The sequence below is a fragment of the Carya illinoinensis genome, chromosome 4 (genome assembly GCF_018687715.1).
Source record: "Carya illinoinensis cultivar Pawnee chromosome 4, C.illinoinensisPawnee_v1, whole genome shotgun sequence".
Classification (NCBI taxonomy): Eukaryota; Viridiplantae; Streptophyta; class Magnoliopsida; order Fagales; family Juglandaceae; genus Carya; species Carya illinoinensis.
This window is the reverse complement of record NC_056755.1, coordinates 44524929-44545454: the sequence shown is the minus strand read 5'-3', so window position 1 is coordinate 44545454 and position 20526 is coordinate 44524929. Positions and strand designations below refer to the sequence as shown.

At 39.5% G+C, this 20526-nt stretch overlaps 3 protein-coding genes across 3 annotated transcripts; 1 reads left to right on the top strand and 2 right to left on the bottom strand.

Annotated features, from left to right (window-relative positions):
- The first annotated feature begins 130 nt into the window (after window positions 1-130).
- Window positions 131-4587, top strand: LOC122306162 (glucose-6-phosphate 1-dehydrogenase, chloroplastic-like). The gene is made up of 10 exons (XM_043118594.1): window positions 131-510; window positions 1071-1261; window positions 1370-1464; window positions 1567-1681; window positions 2356-2561; window positions 2662-2811; window positions 2928-3048; window positions 3211-3440; window positions 3552-3755; window positions 4111-4587. The coding sequence occupies exons 1-10, from the start codon at window positions 312-314 to the stop codon at window positions 4358-4360; spliced, it is 1761 nt and encodes a 586-aa protein (XP_042974528.1). The 5' UTR covers window positions 131-311; the 3' UTR covers window positions 4361-4587.
- A 6957-nt stretch (window positions 4588-11544) lies between these two features.
- Window positions 11545-13308, bottom strand: LOC122306160 (fasciclin-like arabinogalactan protein 2). Its single transcript, XM_043118593.1, has 2 exons — window positions 12658-13308; window positions 11545-12516 (listed from the first exon to the last, which is right to left on the bottom strand). The coding sequence occupies exons 1-2, from the start codon at window positions 13177-13179 to the stop codon at window positions 11842-11844; spliced, it is 1197 nt and encodes a 398-aa protein (XP_042974527.1). The 5' UTR covers window positions 13180-13308; the 3' UTR covers window positions 11545-11841.
- Window positions 13309-15810: 2502 nt separating this feature from the next.
- LOC122306634 (nuclear transcription factor Y subunit B-3-like) lies at window positions 15811-20350 on the bottom strand. Its single transcript, XM_043119074.1, has 2 exons — window positions 19198-20350; window positions 15811-16966 (listed from the first exon to the last, which is right to left on the bottom strand). The coding sequence occupies exons 1-2, from the start codon at window positions 19572-19574 to the stop codon at window positions 16747-16749; spliced, it is 597 nt and encodes a 198-aa protein (XP_042975008.1). The 5' UTR covers window positions 19575-20350; the 3' UTR covers window positions 15811-16746.
- Between the last annotated feature and the right edge of the window lie 176 nt (window positions 20351-20526).

Genomic DNA, 20526 nt, shown 5'->3' with positions numbered 1-20526 from the left:
TCACGTCCATATACCATCTGAAAGTCAGACGAGATTCTCAGAATCGGTGGTAGAGAAAGGAAACAGTTTTGTTTTCCTGGCTAATCTTGGACAATTTCAGAGTTTGTTGGGGAGAATGGAGGGTATGGTGGAGACGATAAGTGCAATTATTCGCTTCAATATACAATTTTTTGTCTACTTTTCTCCCACTAAAGAAGACCATTATAAAATCCCAGCATTTATATTGTTACTCCTTGGATCGGAGTTGCATGAATGTTGTTTAATTTTATCAAGAAGAAACCCTTCCACTTTTTCTTTGTCTACACAGCTGCATGGCTTTACGCTTAAATTCTTCTTCCTCAAATAGCATTTTGTCACCATCTTCTTTCAGTCACGAGACTCAGACTATACCAAAAAAAAAGCTGTTGGGGATCTGGGTTTGTACGAACGATTCAAGAGTTCATCGTAACAAGCATTTTGAGCTCAAAGCTTCGTATGCTCAGCCGTTCAATGCTGTTTCTCTGCAGGCTGGTGAGTTCGTGCACCTCTTTTTTAGTTTAACATGGAATTTTGCTTCTTTATGACGGTCCTTGTGCTTGTACACAATGTGTTTGATATTTGCGAAGCCAAATTTATACTTGTGTCGCTTTAGCAAAGCAAATTATGCCTTGGATTTTCGGAAAACGAGATAGAGAGGTAGTTTTAAATACTGTGCAAATGGTATATATAATGATAGTTGGATGCTTTCCTTAGTTACTTCCCTGTTGCTCTTCAAGTAAGTCTTATTGGGAGATTTCTGATCTTTCTAATCTACTAGGAAAGAGTTCAGTTTTAAGTTTTATGATGATGGTTAGTAAGACAATGGAACCGCTCCTTTCTCGTCCAAAAATGTTCTCCTTGTGTCCAACGTTAGACCTAGATCATCCAGCTATATGCCTTTTTCAAAAATTAAAAATTATATGTAAAAAAAGCTTAGTGTAGTCTGCTTTGATGATCTTCTTGATTAATTTTCAAATTTTTTTGCGAATTTTATACTGCATTCTAGTCATTTCGAGTTCCAATTCTGAGATCGAAGTGGATTTGTGGAGTAGGTGCACCGGTAAATTCTCTAACTACAGAGCGTATTGAGAATCCAGCTCAAAAAGAGTACATTCCTTTCTTAGAAACAGAGAAAGACGAGACTACTCTCAGCATTGTTGTTATTGGGGCTTCCGGTGACCTTTCTAGGCGAAAGATCTTTCCTGCACTCTTTGCTCTTTTTAATGAAGATCGTTTGCCTGAGGTTCAATTCTATGATACTTTCAGAATTTCTTTTGGAAGATAGGCCTTACCTGTAATTTACTTTAGGTCTGCTGATCTGTTTTCCTTTTTGTATTTTTTACCGTTTCAGAATTTTATAATATTCGGTTATGCTCGGAGTATAATGACTGATAAGGAGCTAAGGAATATGATCAGCAAAACCCTGACTTGTAGAGTTGACAAGAGGTGCTATTTTATTTATCTTAATTTATTCGAAACTAAGTTCATATATTTTTTAACCAAATATGTTGTGCGTTGCCCTGATTACTCTAATTTGAGGGATTACAGGGAGAACTGTAATGAGAAGATAGATGCATTCTTGAAAAGATGTTTTTACCATTCTGGTCAATATAGCTCGGAAGAGCATTTCTTGGGATTGCACAAGAAGCTGAAAGGGAAGGAGGTAATATGAATTATTTATAAAATTAAGATATATAGGATACCTTCTTCATTTCCTTTTTTGCGGCTGAGATTGTATATAAATACGTGCAAGCCTTCTAATAACAGCTTTCCAGGCTTTAGTTGGATCGTCTTTGTACTGGGCAGCGAAATTCGAAAAGTAGGTTAGAATATGAGAAAAAACACTTTTGGGCAGCTACTGCATGTTATGAATCCATCCAAATTGCTTAGATTTGGCTGAAAAGGCTAAATTTTCTTGTTATGATGATGCTGTGGGAGTAACAAATTATGAAGCCATTTTACCTTCTACTTCCATTTGTTTTAGAAATATGCATATTGGAAAATGATATGCATGTTTCTTCTTATCAAGTCCAACTGGAATGCTTAGAAAAATCTATATAGGGACGTAGAAACTTGCATATCAGAAACCAATACATCACTAATGTCTATAAAGCAGAAGATAATCTTAATTTCTGTAGGACTTGCATGACAAAAGATAAAGGCGGGGGGCTTGGGGTGGATTCAATGTCAAATATAATGCTGCAAGTTATGGTCTTTTTTTTCTTTGTTCTTATTCTTGAGACTAGGATTTAAGAGCAATAGACCAGTATAAGCTCTCATCAAGTGTTTCAAAAGTACTATTATAATTCCCTCTAGTAAACGTCTAGCTTCTTTTAGGCTGGAAGACGATCAAATAGGCTGTTTTACCTAGCAGTGCCACCAAACATGTTTGTGGATGTGGCAAGATGTGCCAAATCTCGTGCTTCTTCAGAAAACGGCTGGACTCGAGTCATTATTGAAAAACCATTTGGTCGCGACACGGAGTCATCCAGGGATCTGACCAGAGGCTTAAAAGGATACCTGAGGGAGGACCAAATATTCAGGTATGTACTTTTCTGCTTTTTTGGCTCTTGAGATGGAGTTTAAGGCACATATTCACACGTGTGCACATACACAGCTTAGACCGTGTTAATCTTTGTCCAGAATTGACCATCACATGGGTAAGGAGCTTGTGGAAAATCTCTTGGTTCTTCGCTTTTCAAATCTGGTTTTCGAGCCTTTATGGTCTAGGAACTACATCCACAATGTACAGTTGATTTTTTCTGAAGATTTTGGGATAGAGGGACAAGGCAGGTCAGTTCAATATTCCCTTGCACTACTCTGGAAAAAAAAAAATTATTCCATTTAATAACCAGAATTTCTTACTCATGTAGACCAAACTATTGATTCACTGCTATTTTTTCGTCCAGGTACTTTGATAACTATGGTGTCATCCGGGATATAATGCAAAATCATCTTCTGCAAACACTAGCACTGTTTGCAATGGACACTCCTGTCAGCTTAGATGCCGAGGACATTAGGAATGAGAAGGTATTGGAACATATCTTTTAAAAGGATCCCAACTGTCTACCAGTATCAAGTCTTGTGAATATTCAACAGCTTTTGTTTACTTGCACAAAATCTATTTCAACTTTAAAGCTAAACTGTAGCCCATCTTGCGATCACACTGTAATTGACATGGCCTTGAATCAGGTTAAGGTTTTACGTTCCATGAATCCTGTTCAGCTTGAAGATGTGGTTGTAGGTCAATATAAGGGTGATTCTGATGGCAATACATCATATCCCGCTTATACTGATGAAATGACTGTGTCAAAGAATAGCCTGACACCAACTTTTGCAGCAGCCACTCTCTTTATAAATAATGCACGATGGGATGGAGTTCCATTCCTGATGATAGCAGGCAAGGCTCTCCATTCAAAACGGTAGGTCAATACTGCTCAGATCTATGGGGAATCATATCTTTATTATGCCCTTGTGTACTGTAGAAAGTGTTCAATATAATAACAACAATTGTTGTTGCATCGAAATTCCAGAGCAGAAATTAGAGTTCAATTCAAAAATGTTCCGGGTAACTTGTACAATCGGAAGTTTGGAACCGATTTAGATCAAGCAAGAAATGAGCTTGTAATTCGCATAGAACCTGATGAAGCTATATATCTGAAGTTCAACAACAAGGTCCCTGGTCTTGGAATGAGATTGGATTGTGGTATCGGGCTGAACTTGCTTTATAAAGCCAGGTAATAAACTAACAACAAAAGCAATTGATTTTAGGTACCAAGCCGTTTTGTCTTTACAAAATGCAGATATCCTCTCTGTAATATATTAAATTTATGCAAATGAAGAATTTAAGAGAAAAATGGTCAAATACACTCTTCACCCCTAAACTATGAAATGTATTATGCCAACATCATTGTGTAAAATACCTGGTAGTTTAGGAATGAATTGTGTATTTGACCAAAAAATAAAAGAGTATACACTCAAAAGGGAGACAAATATTTGTGCAAAAGTGAGTTTTGTCACAAATGTTTGATTTCTGATACTTCCTTCCGCTATAATTATGTGCTGATACTTATAATGCCTGGGGTGGTCAAGGTATCCAAGAGAGATACCAGATGCATATGAGAGGCTGCTGATTGATGCAATTGAAGGAGAGCGGCGATTATTCATTAGAAGTGATGAGCTTGATGCAGCTTGGGCAGTATTCACTCCATTATTGAAGGAATTAGAAGAGAAGAAGGTTGCTCCAGAGCTTTACACATACGGTAGTGGTGGTCCAGTTGGGGTGCACTATCTTGCTGCAAAGCACAATGTTCGCTGGGCCGATTTTGGTTATGAGGAATAGTTAGTTGGGGATCTATTGATTAATTTGAGTGAAATTCGATGATGATAAGCATTCAAAACTTCTTTCTTTTACCTTTTTCTTTTTCGCTGAGTATATTATTTGTTTAGTTGATTTTTCATTTTAAAAAAGGGTTGTAGATTTAGCTTCTGCAACATGCTAGTGTACATTAATTTACAAAACAAGTGTACAAATATTGAAACGAATAAATATATAATCCCTTTTACTTATATTTGATTTGCTGTTTGGCTGTGGAAGAAGTAATTGTTAGACATTGTGGACAGAATTAGATGGATTTTTGGTCATACTTGTGGAGAAGATTACACGTGAACTTAAGGCGGTAAGCTATGTTGGGTAGAAGCTAAAATATATATATATTGGCATAACCAACGTCGAAGCTGATACATGTGGTGAGTCGTGAAGAATGCGAGGAGATTACTCTGTTCTGTATCATTTCCTTGAGTATTTGTATATTTGGAAACACGATAGTCCTCGTCTTCCTGGTTAAACCATTGCTGATTTTTTTACCCAGTATAGGGGAAAGAAGACATGATTGGCAGGAAGGAATTGTTAGTAGCAAACCTACTATTTATTGGCCTGAAAATACAAGCATAGTGTGTCATGGTTCTGAGAAGGGTTGAGAGGAGTGTGTGGTTGGTATGGTGAAGGGTTGTGCAGAAGAAGTGAGGAAGGGTGAAGTAAGAAGTGACAGTTTGTTAGTTACAAGCTAGAGAAGAAACAGTGTCGTGTGGTTATAGAAAGATGTTGGTAATTCAATACGTTGTCGCTTTGTGTAGTAGGAACTGAATAGGTAAGTGTTGACTTAGTCATTTCATTGATTGATTCAATGTAATTGTAATATGATGCCATATTGAAAGTAAATACAAAAGGTACATGTACTCAAGTTGGAGGGAACATTCCTCAACTTTGATTCAATCAACAGAATTCTCTCTCTCTCTCTCTCTCTCTCTCTCTCTCTCTCTCTCTCTCTCTCTCTCTCTCTCTCTCCTTCCTCCTCCTCCTCCTTCTTTCCTTCTGGAGATTAACTATCTCAAATTAGTCGTGATTGGATCCATTACAATTGATATTAAGAGCTATAGCATAAGGGACACATTCTTATGCTCAAATTGTGGACTCTGTGAATCTTTTTCATCAATAGCAAGAACATTAGCAAAAGCAACTTGAGATGCAATTGGAATGTTGTTACAACAACAGGAGACTGCAAGATTGGATAGAGAAACGCAGGATAAGAGATTTCATGATGTGTTATAACAAATCTCAAGAATTTCTTGTAATGCTTTGGAGGGGAATGGTACAGCCAACAGAAATTTTCAAGAGCTTAATGGTGGTTTGATGGAGGTTCAGCATCATGAGAATTGTGATAAAAGCTTCATCAAGGGAATTAAGTTGGAATTTCCTCAATTTTCTAGTCATGATTCATTTGCATGGATATATAGGGACAACCAATACTTTTTGTATCATCAAGTACCTTCTGGTCAACATATATTTATAGCTTCTTTCCATATGGATCAAAAGACTTTGATCGAGTTTCAAGATGCAAGTGAGGTAGGGGCAATTCATTCTTGGGAGGAGCTTGTTCAAATAGTGCAGATTAAGTTTGGATCATCTCCATATGATGATCCTATGGAGGCTCTAATACGCTTGATACGGGTTAGTACAGTTGCTTCATACAAGGCTGAATTTGAGATTCTTTCTAATAGGATCAGGGGAATATTTGAGAAAAACAAACTTAGTATTTTTATAAGTAGCCTGCATGATGAAATTCGATTGCCTGTTAAAATGTTAAACCCTGTGACTCTTTATGATGATTTTGGATTGGCCAAAATACAAAAGCAGTATGTGTTAAGTACTAGAAAGTCCGAGAAGAGTAGCACTACATATTTTAATCAGTTTGGATCATGGTCTAGTATGTGGAAGACTAAACAAACTAGTTCAATTTTGGGAGCACCAAGGACTCAGCTTTTGGCGAAGTTACTTTATCAGAAGGTTTTTGAGCTTCAGATGCAAGATAGACTCAAGAAAGACCTTTGTTACTTTTGTGAAGAAAAATGGCATCAAGGCCATAGGTGCCTTAAGCCTAAACTATTTTTGTTGGAAGGTATGGAGTTGTTGGGGATTAGTGATGATGCAATCGAATTAGAGCTTGTTGGAGACTCAGATGGTGGGAATGAGCAGTTGGAATCGTGTGGAGAGATAGCTTCAATTTCACTACAATCAATTATCGAGGCTCCAGGCCCTAAAACTATAAGGATTATTGGCCAATTGGGAAAAGAGAAAGTGGTGATTCTAATAAACACTGGAAGTACCCATAATTTTGTAGATACTTATGTGGTTGCAAGGTGTAAATTGCCTATATAACAGAATCAATCCATTCAAGTAAGAGTAGCCAATAGACAGTTGATTCAAAGCAAAGTTAGGTGTACTTTTGTTGAGGTGCAGATCCAGGGTACAACCTTTGCCATTAATTTTTTTTACATTGCCCTTAGGGGCCTATGATGTAATTCTTCATGTGCAATGGCTTTTTTCACTAGGGCCCATACTATAGGATTTCGTTGAACTGAAAATGCAATTTACATATAAAGAGAATGTCACTTCTCTTACAGGTATTACAGCTTCTCAGAATGAGACGGTTGATGGTAGGGAGTTTTCAACTATCACAAAGCGTAGCAAGAAAGGCTGCAATTAATCTCTTGTGAACTTGCAGAAGAGGTTTCCATTCTATCCAATGGTGTTGAAGAGTTATTGAAGCAGTTTCATAAGGTGCTTGAATAACCTAAGGGTTTACCACCACAATAGTCACATGATCACCAAATTAACCTAAAGCAGGAGACACCAGTGAGTGTCAGGCCTTATAGATACCCTTACTATCAGAGAACTCAAATTGAAAAGATTATTAAAGAGTTGCTGGATTCAGGAGTAATTCATCCAAGTCAATCACCCTTTTCATCTCCTATGTTATTAGCCAGGAAATTTGATGGCACAAGGAGAATGTGCATGGACTATAGAGCTTTGAATGAAGCTACCATCAAGGATAAGTATCCAACCCCTGTGCAAGATGAGTTGTTGGATGAGCTCTCAAGTTCTTCAGTATTTTCTAAATTGGATCTCAAGGCAGGCTACCATCAAATTTGTATGAGGAGTGAGGATGTACATAAAATTGCTTTAAAGACTCATGATGAGCATTATGAGTTCCTTGTCATGCCCTTTGTACTCATTAATGCCCCTTCAACATTCCAATGGCTTATAAATTAAGTGTTTAGGCCCTTTCTTCGAAAGTTTGTCATAATGTCTTTTTATGACATCCTTGGATATAGCAAGGATTTGGCATCTCATTTGTTGCATCTGTCTATAGCTTTACAAACTTTCAGCAACATCACTTGTATGTGAAGAAATCCAAGTGTAAGTTTGCTTGTGATGAAATCAAGTATTTGGGCCACCTCATTTCAAAGCATGGAGTAAGGGCAGATCCTAAAAAGTTGGAGTCTATGGTTTCTTGGTCACTTCTAAAAAATCTCAAATCATTACGAGATTTTTTGGATTTGACAGGATGCTATAGGAAATTTATAAAAGGGTATGGTCAAATTGCTGCTCCTTTGACTGATTTACTAAAAACGATGCATTTTTATGGTCTAATAGTGCTACTGAAGCCTTTAATGCTTGTGAAACTAGGGTGGGTGTTGTTTTAATGCATGATCAAAAGCCTTTCGCCTTCCTCAGCTAGGCTCTCAAAGGCAAGAATTTTTCACTTTCCACCTATGAAAAGGAATTACTAGCTTTAAAGCTGTTAAAAAGTGGCAACCATATCTTTTGGGAAGTGCATTTGTAGTAAGAACTGGCGATCGTAGTCTGAAATACTTATTGGAGCATAAAATAGGCATTGTTTCACAGCAAAAGTGGCTTGCTAAATTGCTTGGTTATGAGTTTACCATTGAGTACAAGAAAGGAGTGGATAACAAGGTAGCAAATGCCTTGTCAAGAAGAGATCAAGTGGTAGGGAGTTGGCTGCCTTGTCATTTCTAACTCTGACATGGTTGGCTTACTTAAAGACTACTTATGAGGAAGATCAAATTATTCAACAGTTGATCACTTCCTCATAGCTAGATGCAACTGCTTATCCTTCCTTTAGTTTGAGACATGGGGTGTTGTTTAAAAAAGGAATGATATATGTGCCTGACTCTTCTCAGTTGAAGTCTAAAATTTTAAACTTCATTCATGACAGCCCTTCTGCTGGCCACTCAGGTTTCACAAATCCTTGCACAGGGCCAGAGTTGATTTTAATTGGCCTCGTTTGAAGTAAAAGGTTAAGCAGTTTATTTGTGAATGCTAGGTGTGTCAAAGAGACAAAGTGGAAAATGTATTTCCAGTAGGCTTGATACAGCCTTGACCAATACAAAATCATATGTGGACTGATATTTCAATGGATTTGGTTGAAGGATTGCCAATTTCTAAGGGATGGTCAGCAATTATGCTGTGGTGGATCGTTTGTCAAAGTATGCTCATTTTATGCCCTTGAAACACATCTTTTCAGCTACTAAGGTAGCCTTGCTCTTTTTGAATAATGTTTTTAAGTTTCATGGCATGCCTAAAACCATTGTGTCATATAAATGATCAACTTTTACAAGTTCATTTTGGAAGGAACTATTTTGTCTACAAGGGGTTAGTTTGTCTTACTCATCTACCTATCTCCCTCAAAGTGATGACCAAATTGAAGCTGTGAATAAAAGTGCCTAGAACATTTTCTCAAATTATTCATTGATGATAAGCCTAAGTTGTGGGCCGACTGGCTTTCACTGGCTGAGTGGTGATATAACACCACTTTTTATTTTTCCATAAAGCTTACTCCTTTTGAGGTTATGTATGGAATTCCTTCCACTCAACTTCAATCATATATCCCTAGCCTTACAAGTAATCTAGCAATGGATGAAGTATTGAGAACTAGAGAACATATAATGGTTACATTGAAGGGTAACCTAGCAATGGCTCAAGAGTGGATAAAGTTTCACTATGATAAGCACATAACCGAAATGGAGTTTTCAGTAGGAGATTAGGTTTATCTTAGATTGCAGCCTTACAGGCAACAATCTCTTGTAGTGAGGCGAAACTTGAAACTGTCTACTAGATATTTTGACCCATTTTAAATTACTCATAGGGTGGGAAAGGTAGCATGCAGACTGAGTTTACCCTTGGATTCTCTTCTACATTGTGTTTTCCATGTCTCTTCCTTGAAGAGGAAAATAAGAGAGGATGTCATACCACTTTCCACTTTACCCCCATTTGATATGCATGGAGAATTGATGCTTGAACCTGAGTAGATCTTGCAATGTGGGAGTAAGAAGGTTAATAATAGAACTATGGTTGAAGTGTTGGTGCAATCGAAGGGTGCTATTGTGGATGACAGCATATGGGAGCCCTACTGGCAGTTACATCAAAAATTCTCTCACCTTGTGGGTAAGGTGCTTTGAAAGGGGGAGGGTATGTCATGGTTCTAAAAAGGGTTGAGAGGAGTGTGTGGTTGGTATGGTGAAGGGTTGTGCAGAAGAAGTGAGGAGGGGTGAAGTAAGAAGTGATAATTTGTTAGTTACAAGTTAGAGAAGAAATGGTGTCGTGTGGTAATAAGAAGATGTTGGTAATTCAATACGTTGTCACTTTGTGTAGTAGGAACTGAATAGATAAGTGCTAACATAGTTTCATTAATTGATTCAATGTTATTGTAATATGATGTAGTATTGAAAGTAAATATAGAAGGTACAGATACTCAAGTTGGAGGGAACATTCCTCAACTCTCTCTCTCTCTCTCTCTCTCTCTCTAGAGATTGATTATCTCGAATCAGTCGTGATTGGGTCCATTACATAGGGGCATGAAAACTCTCGTTGATTCTGAAGTATGCCAAAGGATCGAAGAAGAAGAAGTTCTCTCGATTTTGTCATCAAAACCGCTGCTTGACATATCTTGTAGGAACAAGATTAGTTGAGATGGCAAAAATCCTAGGACTAGAAGTATTTAAAAATGGAAATAAGGATTCCATAGATCTACGAAGGAATGTCTTATGAGAAACATGCAGTTTGAATGAAGGAAAATACTTTAGACATAAAAAGATTCCACACAAAAAATCTCATACATTGATGTGGCACAATACCAGTGCGTCACGTGTCCCATTTTTTTTTTTCAATTTTTTTTCCTCCCCTCCCCTGTGCCCTCCCCTGCCCCTCCCAGTGCCCCCTTCCAGCGCCGTCCATGGTGGTCAAAGACCACATCATGGTAGGCAAAAGAAGCCGGCGGTCCAAGCGGCGCCGCTGGCATGGAACACCGATAAGGAGGTTGCAGCTCGAGTTTTTTTCCTTCCCTCCCCCGTGCCTCCTTCCAACCCTAGCCATGGTGGTCGAGACGCAGGCGATTCAAGCGGCACAGACAATGTGGAATGTCGATAAGAAGATTACGGCTCAATTTCGGATGAATGAACTTGCAACTAGATTTTGGAGAAGGAGAGGGACTACAATGCACTGTCTGGGAGGGGGGTTGGGTCTGGTCGAGGGTTGAGAGAATGGCCATTGACGAGCTATAGGGGTGCTAGGTGCTGCTGAGGGGCGGGGGCGCATGGGGAAGTAGGGCTAGGCGTTGTTGAGGGGACGGGGTGCACATAGGAAAGAGGAGAGAGAGAAAGTGAGAGAAAGATAGGTTAGAGAAAATAAATACGTGATATATTGATATTGTACCACATCAATACTTGAGATTCTTTTATAAAATTTTTTTATGTCTCTAATATCTCCCTTGAATGAGATCGTGAATTTGCGTTGGAAATGAACTCTGAACAGAGAATTTATTCAAGAAAGGGGTTGTACAGTACACGCTTCAGAGTGGTGTCCTCGAACATAGTAATGTCATGTGTACTTTACTTGCTATCGAAGCTTTAGCTGGCGGGGCAAGATCCATTAATATCTATCAACTTCTTTCTTTTGACTTTTTGGATTCCTCCATCCAAAAACATAGTAATCTACTCCAATTACTGCTTCTCTCCGTCTTGGACTTCACCAAAAACTTAAAAAGGATCTTTTACTTGTCACATGACTCGGCTACGCTACTATTTATAAACAGCATCGTCATAAAATATTTATGCACCTCAGTCTCAAAGCATTTTACAAATAACATTCACATGCCGCATCTCAGATTTAGCACTATAAAATACAATTAAATTGACTTCAATAGAATAATTATATATATAAAAACAAAAAGGAAAAAGAAGAAAAGGGGGGAGGGGCCAAGCAATTGGCATCTTATTTCATTTTTCTTTTTCTTTTTTCTCCACGCGTAAAGTGTCATATCATGAGGTAAAAAAACAAACGAAAAAGAATAAAATCTCTCGCACAGAATACGTGGTGCTTTCTTTTTTGTATGTGGCGCCAGGGTGTCACCTCTCATGACTCATGGGATGAAAAGTTACCCCACCACTATACGTAACCACCAATCATACTAGCCAAAATCCCACACACAAACTCAAAAACATCATCACCAATTTCCCACCATCCAATCCAGCAGCCCCATTTTTATCAGCCGTCTGATCTCCCACGTCATCACCCGCTGGCGCATCTGCAACCGAGGCATCACCCTTGGGTGCCTCAGCCTTGGGCGCCGGTGCCGGCCGTGGCGTTGGTGCAGCCTTGAACAACTCCCTAGGCAACAGAACCTTGTTGATCTTATAGACCACCAACGGCTCCTCATCCTTTGCAGTCCCCGTTATCTTCGCCGTCACGACCTTCGTCTTCAACGTCACCTCCTCCCCGTCGTTTTGTACGGTGAAGTCGTACTTGTTGGCTCCGTCGGTCGCCAGAGTGTTCACAACTCCGTTACTGGACTTCAGCATTTGCAGGGACTGATACACGGGAATGCCGTGAAATAACAGCAACGACGCCTTCTGAGGCGCCGTTAGGTTCTTGTACCTGGGCATGAATCCGCCGAGAACGGTGTCGGTCGGGCAAAACACCGTCAGCCCTCCGTCGATGTTCTCGTTGAATGTCGAGGCGACTCCCGAAGATATCAACAAGTCGGCGAAGGTTTTGCATCCTTGCTTCGACAGTATAGCCGTTAAATTAAGGGCGCTTGGCCCCGCTGTCGGTGCTTCGGCTTCGGGGGAAGTTAGAACCTGACCATTTTCATTCGAAAATTGTTACACAAAACACTCTTTGAGTTCCATTTACCAAAGAATAAGTGGGATATGTTGATGATACGTGAAACTTGAAAATTTCTAACGGTCTTCAGAAACCAAAAAAAAAAAACAATTTACCTGACTGATTTGTATGACGGAGATATTGTACGGGATCTCCGCAACAGACTTGACATAGACAGCATCAAGCTTGCCGTCATTATCTTCAGCGCCAAAGCCCACTTTTCCAGCTTTGAGGTTGGTGATATTGACGTACCCTGAGGATCCAGGGGCGGAGCCGCTGGCTTGGAACATGGTGGAAGTTAAGGCAGTACCGTTTGTTATCTGGTGGAGCTTCTTGGAGCCAAAGTAATCGACGAGGACGTGGAGGGAGAGGACATTTTTAATGGTGTAAAGAGAGAGATGCTTGGAGAGGAGGGATGACATGGCGGCATTATCGACGGCGAGGACAGTGATGGTGAGGCGGCGGTTGATCTCGGAGGCGAGGTGAGTGAGGGTGAGATAGTGGTTGAAGGTGGAGAAGTCGGGATGCTTGGCGAGTATACGGGTGATATTATGGGCATGGGTACCGGTGGAGGATAAGAATAAGAAGAGGAGAGGGAGTGCGAGCATGACCGAGAGAGGTGGCACTTTCCTCGTCATCGCGGTGGGTGTGGTGGTGTAGAAGGATAAGGGGGGTTTTTGTGCCTTTGGTTTTGAAGTAGTGGATCGATGGATATATGAGTGATCTGAGCGACCGGAATTAATGATTTGAGAAAGAACGTATGCGCTGGCTGTACCGATTTAAGTAAGGAATTATATATAAGAGGATGTTACTAATCATTTCGAATTTTCGAAACATACGTTTTACTTTTATTTTTATTAAATTAATTGAGTCGTTCTATTTATTATTTATATATTATATATTTATTATAAATTTAAAAATATATATATATATATATAATATATGATATATGAAGATGATAGGTACTTGATTCTATATATAATTATTAGGATCAAATTAATATATAATTTGTTGAATAATACAAAATTATGGACGCTAGCTAGCTTGGCATTTGGTAGGAGGAGGATGGGGTCACGTTAATGGGTTTCGTATGGTCACCAAATGATCAATAGGGGATTTTTTATTTTTTATTATTTTTCAAAGAGAAAAGGTTGATAGATAGATAATTATAAGCTACACGTACGTAGGACGATCCTTTGAAAAACCATCACCGACAGAAATAATTAATACATGGGGGATATTTGAATATAGATTTTATATTGATCCTAGCTACTTCCTTTCAATAATAATATTATGACATAATATTTAATTTTCCATGCTTCTTCAGTACTACTTTGATTATGAAGTCGTGAAGAAGACAAAAGTGCATGCATGCAAGTTAATCTTTTGTAGTAACTTCAGCTATCAGTTATCCTCAAAAAGTATTTGATCGAGAGTACTTGTCCCGCCGACTATTATAAAGAGTTAATGGAAATCACCACTTGCGTAAAGTTATGGCCAAATCAAAATCGAAATTTGTATGTATATTTTTGGAGGGGACAGGCTACGTACGTACCTGCATGCATATATGCATAATACTTTTTATAAGTAATTCATTATTAATGGATATTTTTAATAATTTGCGGTGGTTGAAACATATATAACTATATTTTTCTCCCAAATTATCTTGTCTTTGCTCAAAAGGACAGCTAGCTAGCCCGAAGTCGAAGGAAGGTTGGGTATTCCGGCCTCTTTTTTGACCAAATTAAACCGTAAGGAAAGCAGCACAATCAAAGAATATATATTAAAACACTTGTAGGTGCTTGGATCTAAATCCTACAGTACTGGCATGCATGGCAGTACTGATCATGATCATCTCCATTATTATATATAAATATATAAATGTGCCATGAGGCCTTGATAGATACAAATTAACAACCATTATGGTCCCAATGATCAATTAAATAGCTAGCTGTTTTGTTACAAACTAGTTTTTATCAATTAGCATCCATCACTCTGTCGTTTCTTCGTGTCCTCAACTACATATAATGCTAACACCTCGTGCATGCATAATGATGCTGCCCTTTCTCCTAAACTTATATATGGGCCCGCACGTGTCGGTGGCTGTGTGATCCCAAAAAAAGCCAGCCTGTTATGACGATGGGCGATGGCGTGTCAGGTTGGGCCACGTGGAAATGGTTTGGTGGTACCACATCAGCTAGCTGCACTGATCTCTCTACCAGAAATTAGAATTCTCGAACACCTCTCTTTTCCAACTTACCTTATAATAAGATTGTGTCCGTCCAGGCTGTTGTTTTTGTTTCTTCCCTCATGCATGTTGTCCTTATTTTCCTGTCTAGTAATGATATAATTGATAACTTACAAGTAACATGCATGTCTGTCCATAGCAAAGAAAAGATCAAAAGCTTCAATTAATATTTGTGGAAATATCCGTTTTGGTGCGACCAGCTCTCTGATATTAATTATCCTAATTGGCTTAATTACCACAAAATATATAGTCTGTCTCCACACGTAAATACTAAATTAATGAAGACTAGCTAGCTGTTAAATTAACTTATTTTACTGATCATCATCATGTGATCATGATGTGATATTAATTTATCTGTCAATAAAAAATAGTGGGGTTTTTGCTGGTAATTAATTATTATGTGTGCAGTTAGGACTTTAGTACGCCACAGTGGACTGGACTGTACACATATGCTTCTGTTACTGTATGGAGTGGGAATCCCTCCCTCCCTCCCTCCCTCACAACTCGCATAACCATCGGTCCTACATGGTCTGGGTCAAAAGGCCTAGAAGACAAATACTGAACCACTCTCTTTTTTTTCTCAATAAAGAAAAAGACACAAAACCTACTTTCGTTTCCTCCAGAATATTATGAGATTAATTAATCTGAGTGAAATAGCAGAGAAATCCGGGTGCCAAGGCAGCTCGATGGAGCTCCAAACAAGACTGCTGAATGCAAGGCCCGAAAGGCATAGCTGATCCAGTCCTTGTACCTTCAATTCAAGCACCCATAGAGAAACTTGATGGCCTCAATCAAAAACGTGAGTGGGAAAGCTCTCTCTAAACAAAAGAGTTCCTTGCTACTAATCTTAGCAATGAGAATTTGAAAATATAAACGCTCTCTCTCCCGGCACCCCCCATGTTGCATTCATACTTTGCTTTAATAAAGTCATGAAGTTGAGAAGAAAATGAAGGGAAACAAAATCCAAGCGCATCTTAGAATTTAGGATGATTTGAGAGACAGGGCATCTAATCCCGTTCGCTCCCCATGCTATCGCACTCCAGCGTCGGTAGGGACCCAGATAGCAGCCTTCGCTTTTGGCGTTCCTTCGTAGATCTCCGGATTCTTGTAGCCAGCAAAGTTCCAGATGATTTGAAATACCAAGCTATAAACTTTCCAGATTCCTGTGTTTCCTACGCAATTATGTTGTTGAGAAACCAGAACTCACATGCACAAAAATCGGTTTCCCGTATGCTTTCATTAAGGTATCTATCAGTAGAGACAACGAATGAAGGGCACAAGAAACTGTCTTTATGCGGCAACCTTAAACTTAAAATGGAAAAATCTGGTAAGAAGAGAGAGATCTCCACGACCAATCTAAATGCATGGAGTGCCTCTTTACCAATCTGTTATACACGTAACCATTTGACACGCATGGCTAAAACTGGGGTCATGAATGATGAACCTTTTTCCTCAAAAGAATACGTACTTCACATTAAAACATTCCCTGTCTAAAAAGGGAAACTGTCAGCCGTCAAGACTAGAAAAAACTCGGTTCAAGCATTCCCAAAGTTTCCAATGTGCCATCAAAGTAGAAACATATTTCATCCATATAGAACAAGAGGGACAACAAACAACACTACAATTAAGTCCTTATATATATATATATAATACATATATGCTTCCTCTCCCTCAATATGAACTGGTGCTCCATCATTTATTACAGGTTACAGTTTTTACTAATATGCATCATATCTTATCACCTCCACAATTACACGTACCATCGTTATCTTATCTCCACTTCGGATTAATATCCTCCCCCCTAAACTCCGACCAAGTTTTAGGCTATTATTACGGTACAAGATAGCAAATCGAATACCCTAATAGTAACACAGTCATTTTATTATATTCTTCATTTAGACACCTACCTTGACCTCAAAATGGAAGCACCACCACCACCACCACTGCCACCGCCGCCTCACCCACCCTTCCCGATGACACCACCACCAATACCCACATGATGAAATCCACCAGAGCCATACACGTGCCCATGATGATGCCCCATTGCCCCACCATACATCCCTCCATAAACTCCCCCAACCCCATTAAAGCCACCACCAGCACTTGCCTCAGAGCTCATCACCCCACCGGTCCCTCCACCGACCGCAGCGGCCCCATCATCACCATCCTTCTCACATTTGTTGACTAATTGCAACAATTTTGTCCCACACCGGTGGGATGTAAAAAATTATGCATTAGGCTGAGTTATAAATAGGAGGCTAAGCCTCTTAGTTTAAGTGCACCAGTTGAAAGCTTATCTAGTAACTTTTGACTTTAGTTAAATTCCTCTATTAACCTTTTGTAAAAGGGGAAGAGGTGTAAAGTTAAAGTTTTACTAGTGGGATAGCTTTGTAGGTGTGGTGAGGAGAAAAATTGTGTGATTGTAACAATTTTTCACATAGTGAATTTTCTTCTCTGGGTCTGGTGGTTTTTCTCCTGTTTTGGAGTTTCCACGTAAATTTCTTGTGTTGTTATTATTTCTCTATTTTTCTTGTTATTCCTGCAAAGGGTAGATCCTAGGGGGGGTGAATTTGGAGGTCCAAATTCCCAACAATTGGTATCAGAGCCACTAGGTTCTTTTTGTGGGGTGGAGCTTTGGTGTGGTAGTGTGGATACGTACAGTCTAAGGAGGTTCTGTCTAGGAGATTGGAAATTTTAAGTGTGTCCATTGTGACCCTCCAATCTTTCCTGGGAACTGACTTAGTGAGGTACTATTCATTTCTACAGTAAATTCATCAAAGCAATGTCAGGAAGTAGGCCTTCAAATCTTGTCAAATTTGAGGTGGAGAAATTTGATGGGAGAATCAATTTTGGCTTGTGGCAAGTACAAGTCAAGGATGTCTTGATTCAATCAGGATTACACAAATCATTGAAGGGCAGACCAACACCTGAAGTCAGCACTGGTACTAGTGTGACTGGTGAAAGTAGCAGATATAAAATGAGCGATGAAGATTGGGAGGATCTGGATTTGAGAACAGCAAGTGCGATACGTTTGTGCTTGGCCAAAAATGTTCTTGCAAATGTGCATGGAATATCTACGGCAAAGGAACTCTGGGAAAAACTTGAAGAGTTGTATCAGACGAAGGGCGTCTCAAATCGTGTGTACCTGAAGGAGCAGTTTCATACACTGCGGATGAGTGAAGGTACAGCTATTTCAGATCATTTAAGTGTTCTCAATGGCATTGTCTCTGAGCTAGAAGCTATTGGAGTTAAAATTGATGATGAGGATCAAGCCTTGAGATTCATCTGGTCTCTTCCACCTTCCTATGAGCACATGAAACCTATTTTGATACATGGGAAGGAGAAAATAATTTTTTCAGAGGTTACCAGTAAAATATTTTCTGAAGAGAGAAGACTAAGTAGTGGAAGTAATGTTCCACATGAGAACTTAGTGATGGTAGCAGCTGGAAATGGGAAGATGAAGAACTCCATGAAGAAGAAAGTAGTCTGCTGGGAGTGTGGACAATCTGGGCACGTCAAGAAAAATTGTCCAAAAACTGGAGCAGGTTCGGCAAGTGGCTCCAAGTCAGTAAATGGAGATACTGGAAATGATGCTAATATTGTGTCTCTCTCCATGGAAGATTTTGCTCTTTAAAAAGAGACATGTACATCCTCATGGCATGTCGCTAATTCCCAAAGTTGCCATGATAGAGAATGTGTTAATGTTAGCGGGTCCACAAGTTTGCACACAGGCATTGGTTTGGCATTGATGCAGGGTGTGTGGTGGAAATTCATGTCGATGGCTGATGAACTTCCAGGAAAGCCAAACGTGGAAGTTACACCATAATTTTCAGCAAAGTTGTTTTTCGACATGGGCCGAAGTGAAATGCTTGGAATTGGTTTATTCTAAGTGGGTATGCTTTTATGGTGAAGCATGATAGTGGAAGCTATGAAGATCTTCATTGAGGTGGAGCTTGGCTGTGGGACCAGTCAAAGTTGCAAGGTGGAGATTGTTGACTAATTGCAACAATTTTGTCCCACACCGGTGGGATGTAAAAAATTATGCATTAGGCTGAGTTATAAATAGGAGGCTAAGCCTCTTAGTTTAAGTGCACCAGTTGAAAGCTTATCTAGTAACTTTTGACTTTAGTTAAATTCCTCTATTAACCTTTTGTAAAAGGGGAAGAGGTGTAAAGTTAAAGTTTTACTAGTGGGATAGCTTTGTAGGTGTGGTGAGGAGAAAAATTGTGTGATTGTAACAATTTTTCACATAGTGAATTTTCTTCTCTGGGTCTGGTGGTTTTTCTCCTGTTTTGGAGTTTCCACGTAAATTTCTTGTGTTGTTATTATTTCTCTATTTTTCTTGTTATTCCTGCAAAGGGTAGATCCTAGGGGGGGTGAATTTGGAGGTCCAAATTCCCAACAACATTGCCTCCCCACCGAGCTCTTCTCCCCCTCCATCTCCCTATACTTCTGCAGATAAATCTTGAGCGGCTCCACATACTCCTCAAACCCCAGAGTAGTCATCGCCCATAGCAAGTCATCCCCATTGACCGTCTTCCTCTTCTCTCTCTGGCACTTGTCCGAGGCCTCGCCAGTTATAAAGCTTATGAACTCTGAGACACATTCCTGCACTGTTTCCTTAGCGTCCTTTGAGATTTTGGCGTTTGCGGGCAAGGCCTTCTTCATGATTCTGCTCACGTTAGCGATGGGGAGGAACCTGTCTTGCTCTCGAGACGAGAAGTCGCTGTTAGCGTTGTTGCTGTTGTTGTGCCCCCCTGATGACTCGTTGTCCGAATCAGCCATCGAGCTTTCCGCTTTTGCGTCTGGTTGATTTACACAAACTAGACCCTATTCAACGACTTTGAGCTACAAGCTTTTCTGGGAGTGATCGAATTCTACCTAATGAATCGAATTCACCAACTTCAATAGACCCATTTCTGACAGAATTGCTTGAAATAGGCCCAGTTCAACAACTTCAAGCTAGAAAAACATATAGGTCTAACATGTATAGAAGTTTAAGCTGTGAAATTATACGGGTATGATCAAGATTCTCAGAAAACTCACGGTATAAGCTTTTCAGACACAATTTTCTACGTCTATTTGAGTTTTAGAAATTACAGACTAATTTCCAAAACTTTTGAGGTATGAACGGACATTGCATGCTAAATTCCAAAACTTTTCCGCCGAAAGAACCAAGTCAAAAGTTTTCCGAGGTACAAAAAAATTTAATATCAGAAGGAAAAGACAAAGCCAAGAAAAACTGCCCCGTCATAAAAAAGAAAAGAGAGAGGAAGAGAGAGAACCACACACTCGAAAGAAATTGGTAAAAAAAAGGAACGGAGAACTTGTTAATTCACAGAATGGAAAGTACGGTCTGAGGAGGGAGGGATTCGGAGGAGATTGGGTGGAAAGGCGAAGGGCAGAATTGGGAATAGGGCTGAGCAAGGAGGAGCTCCGGGAATGGGGTGGAGTTGCAGAGTTGGAGATGGAGAGGTGTTGGGGTCCGTTGGATCGTTGAGGTAATAATGGCATCAAGCACGACACGTGGGTATACCTGGACCGTTTATTTGTCGATAAGAATTGGGTGCGAGGGTGGTTCGGAAGCGTTTGATTGTTATAAATTCATCTTTAAAATTAAATTATGACACATGGTATCTGATATAAGACTTTAGAATAACAGCAAAGCCGGCTAGAATTGGTTAAAAAGTAAACTAATTTCCTCAAGAAATTATTGAATGAAATATTCACTTTCTAA

Excerpts from the sequence above, each read along its gene's own strand:
- LOC122306162 (XM_043118594.1), top strand. The coding sequence starts at position 312 with ATGGCTTTACGCTTAAATTCTTCTTCCTCAAATAGCATTTTGTCACCA. Across the intron at positions 511-1,070 it reads TGCTGTTTCTCTGCAGGCTG|GTGCACCGGTAAATTCTCTA; the intron begins GTGAGTTCGTGC and ends TTTGTGGAGTAG. Across the intron at positions 2,562-2,661 it reads AGGGAGGACCAAATATTCAG|AATTGACCATCACATGGGTA; the intron begins GTATGTACTTTT and ends ATCTTTGTCCAG.
- LOC122306160 (XM_043118593.1), bottom strand. The coding sequence starts at position 13,179 with ATGACGAGGAAAGTGCCACCTCTCTCGGTCATGCTCGCACTCCCTCTC. Across the intron at positions 12,517-12,657 it reads CCGTCATACAAATCAGTCAG|GTTCTAACTTCCCCCGAAGC; the intron begins GTAAATTGTTTT and ends GAAAATGGTCAG.
- LOC122306634 (XM_043119074.1), bottom strand. The coding sequence starts at position 19,574 with ATGGCTGATTCGGACAACGAGTCATCAGGGGGGCACAACAACAGCAAC. Across the intron at positions 16,967-19,197 it reads AAGAGCTCGGTGGGGAGGCA|ATGTGAGAAGGATGGTGATG; the intron begins ATGTTGTTGGGA and ends ATTAGTCAACAA.